Source organism: Otolemur garnettii, unplaced genomic scaffold, assembly GCF_000181295.1.
Source record: "Otolemur garnettii isolate 467f Iridium unplaced genomic scaffold, OtoGar3 scaffold00165, whole genome shotgun sequence".
Lineage (NCBI taxonomy): Eukaryota > Metazoa > Chordata > Mammalia > Primates > Galagidae > Otolemur > Otolemur garnettii.
In genome coordinates this window covers 150,348-157,225 of record NW_003852560.1, presented here as the reverse complement: position 1 = coordinate 157,225, position 6,878 = coordinate 150,348, and the positions used below count along the sequence as shown (strand labels likewise).

Genomic DNA, 6,878 nt, shown 5'->3' with positions numbered 1-6,878 from the left:
GCTGAGCCAGGAAATAAATTTCAACTGCACAAGTTTGGGGTAACATTAGCCTACAGAGGATGTACCGTGGAGCAAAGGCTCCTGACCAGTGTTCCCTAAATCACATGACTTAGACATTTTATCATTCTTATATTTAAGACAGAGCCACCTTAGCAATAGTGAAGACCCAGACTCGGTTAACATATAATTAACTCAATCCTACATGCCTCAAGTTAGAAGGTTAAGTATTGCTGTTAACTAAAATATTTACTGGAGTTTTATATCTAGTCCTATAAATGGCCGTCCATTTATTCAAAAAACTCTCCAATTTAATAAGTTAATAAAACTATTAGAATACAAAAGCATGGTTGAAGGCTGATGCATGGCTGGAAAACGTTATTCTTGATCTAATCACACTTATTTCTGAAATTCATCACACTGTAACTTGCTAAGAAGGAAAAAAACAGAATAATGAAGAAGACTGAGACCAGATATTTTGAGTAAAACACTTGACCTAGTTTTGCTGAATGTGTATTGTTCCTTCGGGTCTCTAACATCAGCTCAAGTTCTATTTGAGTAATAGCATAGTTCCTTCCTCTCCCAATGAGAGCTCTGGTAACAGTTTCCTGTACTCTCACTAGAGCTATATCATCCCCCGAAATTGCTTCTGTAACTTATACATCTTGAGTAAGAGGAGGTTCTTAGCAACCTCTCTTAGCAACGTGTTCCTACCTTTATAACACATGAAAGAGAAATTCAAAACTTTCCGCTTCAATGTCTTATTTTCTCACCCATAGTAGAAAGAGAAATGTGGCTTTAATATCATGATCAGTCTTTTATTATTCCTTCAGATTCTTAAAGAGTAATAAAAGCTTTGTTTCTCCCTTCTATTATAACAGAAGACTCTATTTCCTAAAGGTATACATTGAAACAGAGTATCAATCACTCCTGCTGTTTTCCTCTGGTATTAATGAACTCTCATTGAACCCATGTATACTCTGGTTTCTCTATGAACTTTTGCTTTTTACAATGATTGAACCAACAAACAAAATGGGGGCTTAGCAAATGTGTGTCCATTGTACTAATTGTACTTTGCTGTAAGAGCATGTTGCAGAGTCCTGGATGCTTCCTTCACATAAAAATACTGCACGGGGAGGGTACAGTGTAAACAGTGGTGACTGGGTTTTTTGTTCTCCCAGGTCTTCAGAGTGTGGGATATTCAGACTCTGTCACTATTACAAGTCTTCCACGACAGCCAAGGAGGACCAGGAGACATGCAGATTTATTCTATGATATATGATGCCAATCACGGCATGCTTATTACGGGTAAGTGTGCCCAGTTAATGGCAAATGAGCTCATATCTTGATTTTTAACCTTTAACCTTTTTAAAGCTAGCACTTGAGCACTAACTAGAAGAAAAACCAAACTAGAAGGGTAAATAATAGACCATAATTCACTGCAGTAGGTACTGAGTTAAATTCTGCTCTTCCTGGGGCTGGGTATATGAAATGTGTAACCACACTTCTCTGAAAATACCAAGTCTGTGCTTTAAGTCACTGAACTTAGGAAGACAAGGCCGAGGTTAAGCAGAGAAGTGGTATGTAACTTCTCTCACCATGTACAGACAGTGGTATGTAACTTCTCTCACTACGTACAGACAGACAGTGGTATGTAACTTCTCTCACTACGGACAGACAGGGCAAATCCAGCATCCACACTCAGCACTGTTTGATTCTTGGGAGCAGGAATATGACCCCATTTTAGCGCAGCTGCATTACAGACCAAGTCAATGCCCCTTTTCTGCAGCAAAGGACTTTGGCCCCAGGCATGCTGCTAACAAGGCAATTGATCAGCAAGGAGGGTGCCATCCCTCTGGTGCCTTTGCTTCTAGACCAAGAATAGTGAGGATAGAGTCCCAGTGCCAATGCTGATGCTGTGGCTTCTTAGAAAGACACGCTTATTGAGGAGACAAGGGGCCCTGCTAGACATTTAGGTTGCACACTGTTCGTGTGCATACTTTTAGGCTTTAGAAGAGACATAAACAATATTTGCAGCAGTTTTGAGACAGGGAGCGGGAGGTGCTGCTTTGGGTGTTGCTTCAGGCCTTGCTACAGGCACTGTTTAACTATCCAGGCCCTGCCTGAGTCAGGAAGTCTTGAGATTGTTTCCAGCCACCCAGATCAAAACAAGAGGGAGGTGGGGCGAGTTCCAACCCATAGAACTGAGAAAAGTGGAGAAAATGGCTGCTTCGTGACCTTGCAGTTCATGTACACGTCATTACCATAAACGTTTCTGAGGAAGCCTACCACGCTCATCATGCTCCTGACACAGTGACACCTCCCATTTGACCATATGTAGTCAAATGGAGGGTGTCACTCTAACTCCAGGAAAGCATTGCCCCTTCCAGGAAATAACAATGTAATTAGGCTGTTGCTTAAGTAGAAGGGCTAAAGAAACCATGGGGCCAGATCTCCTCCACGTGGCCTCTATTCTGTTTTGAGAAGTAGACTTTCTATCCTTTTTGAATAAAACTAGCTTTCACGTTATACTGTGGCTGCCTCCTGAATTCTTTCCTGGGCAAAGCCAAGGATCCATTTGGACTTCAAGCGATTCCCAGCATCTGGAGTCACTTTCCTGTGTTCCTCCTTCTGGAACACTAACCCAGAAGGTATCTGCTAAGCATTTTCCCCCTGACCACCTGCTCTGAGTTCTTGTAGGATTAAGGCAGAGAGCTGGTTGGTGCTCTCTTCCCTGATGGAGAATTTGTAAATCTGTAAATTAACCATCCAAGGGACTGTGACAAACTGGTCAGCACACAGAGGTGTCAACATAAGGAGCTAGGCCTTGGGCAGTGCCTGTGGCTCAGTGAGTAGGGTGCTGGTCCCATATACTGAGGGTGGTAGGTTCAAACCTGGCACTGCCCAAACTACAACAAAAAAATAGCAGGGTGTTGTGGTGGGTGCCTGTAGTCCCAGCTACTCGGGAGGCTAGGGCAAGAGAATCGCCTAAGCCCAGGAGTTGGAGGTTGCTGTGAGTTGTGTGATGCCACAGCACTCTACCCAGGGCAATATAAATAAATAAATAAATAAATAAGGAACTAGGCCCACTGTACTGATATGTACATGTGGTACATGTCCACTCTATGAAAATTAGGTCAGTTTAAGGAGGTGGTCAATATAGGGAGGTGGTCAACCATAGAGGTTCTTCTGTAATTATTTTTAACTTCTGGTGTTTTTCTCCCCTGGATTAGGAGCAAACTAGCACTTTATGATTTTTACATCGTTTTCTACCTCATGAAACATAACTTAGTTCTAGTTGTAAGTGCGAGTTTCTGGCTTAGAACTGGGGTGAGGGTCTGCAAGAAAGGAGAGGCCAGTCCAGGGACAAGAAAAGACTTTAATAGAGGGAAAAGGAGAATGGAATCAACTCAGCTCCTACACAGTTGCAAAAGGCCTTTATTAGCAGGAAGGGGGACGTGAAGTACAGCTGAAATGGGGAAGCAAGGCCAGAGCCCCGCCCGCCCCAGGGCTCCTCTCTAGTGTAGGTCAGGATCATGGGTATATCCTTAGTACCAACCAGGAGTGGGCAAGATGTTCTAGGAACTCTGGACTTGAGGCCCTCCAGGAATCTGGGGAGGGGATTGCTAGTTTCTGTCCTGATTTTCTAAAATGGCTAGCCTCCTGTCAGAGTTATGGGGATCTCTTTTCTACAGGAAGCACCCCTCTCCTATATTACCTCTTCTAAAAGGAATATACTAAAGATAATAAGCAATTTTTTTCTGAGTGCTCCAACTTGCATGTTTGATTACTGTGTTTAGTAATTCCAGCCATTCATCATCAAAGCAACTAAGGACTCAAGTAGCAAGACAAAACAAAGAAGAGAGGAAGGGGTGGGAGGACGAGGAAGATAGAAAAATCAAGATTTCTTGCAAATTTTATATCATTCTGATCACACTTCTGTTTCTAACGAGGTAGAGCTCTATGTATTGCTTGATCACTAAACTCACAGACATTGACAGCAACGATCAACTTGACGTCAGAATTACGTGAAACTTATCTGTATCTCTTGGATTTTTAATTCATGCTTTGAATCAAATGAAGTAGCCTTCCTCCTCTTCTGAATCTCAATGACAGCAGCACCACCTCCTAGAAATGCTTTGAAGACTACATTCCTATTATTTACTCTTTTTTTTTTTAAGGTACTCAAATGTCAATTTTATTGTTTCTCTACACACACACTTATTTGCTACTATAGGAAAGATACAATACACCAAAATTTCCTTTCATTGCAATTTTAGAAAACCAGAAAATCTAATCAATTATTAAGCTCTAGCCAAACTGCCAAATGTTTGGCACATTCTTTTCCCACAAGCTACTTTGCTGCAAATTCTTTATCCTGCAGACTTGAGGCTTCTAAAGCTCATGGGAATACTGGAGACCCATTGATGATTCGTTGGGTCAAATCAAAAAGTAGAGCTAAAGTATACCGGTTATTCAAATGCATGCAAACTAAAAAATATGGAATGCTTCACGAATTTGCGTGTCATTCTTGCACAGGGGCCAGGCTAATCTTCTCTGTCTCATTCCAATTTTAGGATATATGCTGCTGATAATAAGGAGTGCCATTATTACTCTTGTTGAGATAACTACCATTTGTAGAGTTCCTTTATAAAATACTCTTATATACTGTTTCATTTAATCTGCACAACCACTACATGAGGGGGTAATTGTTATTTTTCCTATTCTATAAATGGTGAAGCAGACTCTCTAGCAATCTGTCTGTCAAGTAGAAGGTTGCCACTTGTCCATGAACAAATCAAACTTGTTTGATGTCCATTCTAAATAGAGTTAGGTAACATCAGTTGAATGTAAAAGGATCGACCAAGAAGTTCTGAGTGTAGTTTGATTATATGGTTACTATATTCATCTCGCATTTCCATATTGAGGTATTTGAATTGAGAAACACTGCCAGATGAGCCATCTTAGTCCTCCTTCACACATGAACAGATTTCATCCTAAAATTTAAACACTTAGGCAAGTGTTTAGTAACTCCTGCTGAAACTTCTCCTGAAGTTGAGAATTCTTCAGAGAGACTTGAGAAACTCAGTGTAAAGTCTGCCTTTGGTAACTTAATCTCCACATCAATAAAACAGGAAAGAGGTTTCATTTTTGTTTGAGCCGCAGAATGCTTTGAGATTGTTATTTATATTTCTAGATATTACACTGAAACAGAATACATACAACTAGTTGATTTTGAGACTTAAATGGTACTTGCAGTTTATAGTGTTACTATAGCCAAGCCAAACTCTCTTGGGAAAATGCAAGTAAAGAAGACTTGCTCTCCATTTACTTCACAATAGTGATTTGGAAATTAATTTTGTTTAATACTGATGTTGCAAGTCCTGGCTTGCAATCATTCTCATTCATTATGTTTAATAAGCCCATGTTTACAGAGGGCTTTATCAATTTGTGGGTTGAAATGGGCTGTATAACAATAAATTTCACTCACTAAATGGAAGCTTACCTTCAGCAGAAAGCTTATCATCACCATTATTGCTGAGCACAAGATGGAAAGGCATGTTGTAGGCACAAGGAAACTTAAAAGTAGAGTATTAAAAACAAAAAAAAAAAAAAAGGAAAATGACAGTCACTAAAAGGATAGCAGTGAAGTTCACATGGCCTGCATTTAAGATGTAACGAACTTGGCCAGGCACGGTTGCTCACACTTGTAATGCTAACACTCTGGGAACCAAGACGGATGGATTGCCTGAGCTCACAGGTTCAAGACCAGCCTGAGCAAGAGCGAGACCTTGTTTCTAAAAATAGCCAGGTTTTGTTACGGGAACCTGTAGCCTAGCTACCCAGGAGGCTGAGGCAAGAGAAAGCTTTAAGCCCAAGAGTTTGAGGTTTCTGTGAGCTATGACGCCATGGCACTCTTCTGAGGGCAACAAAGTTAGACTCTGTCTCAAAAAAGGAACCAGTATTGAAATCCAAAATACCCAAAGTGAACACTTTTCTGTGGCTGAATCTCATTTACTTTTTCAAAAAATGTTTTAGAATAAATGAATGTATTTTTAGGCATTGCTATTTCTAATTTCATCAGTTGGCCGTTTCCAAACCCAACTATTGGGGTCAAATGCTTTATTCTACAGAACCTCCAATATTGGCTGTTCACAAGCTGTTGACTTCTATTCCAGGATCTAGTGTTATGGACATGTACCCTTTGACCAGGATGATCCAAGATACAAAGCAGATTCCTCACACGCATGAACGAGAAATCAATGTCATGCTTTACAACAAGCATTTTCACCAAGTACTCACTATCTGCTCTGAATCCATAATTAAGGTAGGTACCTATTAGCTCTTTAGAAAAAAAAGGCAATGCAAATAGAAATTTCTCTGCTTCAAGGTGAATTGAGTGATTAAGCAGATGTAGCGGCATTTGCACATATGATGAGACTATACATCAGACACATTTCTAGGCTTTCATGAGTGCATGAAAATCAAGCATTTTAAGCTAGTTCAGACTGCTTGCTAAAACTCATGGGAATACTTGAGACTTACTGGTGATTCTTGCCACATGCCCAACTGAATAAACAAAGCTAGGTTTTTTATAATCAGAACAGGAATTTTAAAGGAAATGAATCACGGATTGAGAACTAGTTTGTATTTTGATTTTTTTTTTAAACCTAGCTATGTATTACTATAACCTTTATAGGCTCAGGATATGTGCCAAGAGCCATGAGTCTATAATCTCATTTAATCTCCCCCACACTTCTCCATGGATAGTTTCATTTTAAAGATGAGGAAACTGAGGCTCAGAAAGATCAGGCAACATGCCCCAGAACATAAACTCAGGGATTGGGACAGAAACCCAAGGGTGTCTGTCTGAGGACCCA

At 40.4% G+C, this 6,878-nt stretch overlaps 1 protein-coding gene and 1 non-coding gene across 2 annotated transcripts in view; one reads left to right on the top strand and one right to left on the bottom strand.

Annotated features, from left to right (window-relative positions):
* The window catches only part of WDR64 (WD repeat domain 64), a 141,213-nt gene that overhangs the window by 80,571 nt on the left and 53,764 nt on the right, over positions 1 to 6,878 (top strand). The window contains exons 10-11 of the mRNA XM_003800077.1: positions 1,179 to 1,305; positions 6,177 to 6,325. Of these exons, the coding sequence (XP_003800125.1) occupies positions 1,179 to 1,305; positions 6,177 to 6,325 (276 nt within the window). The remainder of the gene's footprint in view (positions 1 to 1,178; positions 1,306 to 6,176; positions 6,326 to 6,878) is intronic.
* On the bottom strand, positions 4,492 to 4,595 carry LOC111728523. The gene has a single exon (XR_002775790.1). It is a non-coding gene; the product is annotated as a U6 spliceosomal RNA (small nuclear RNA).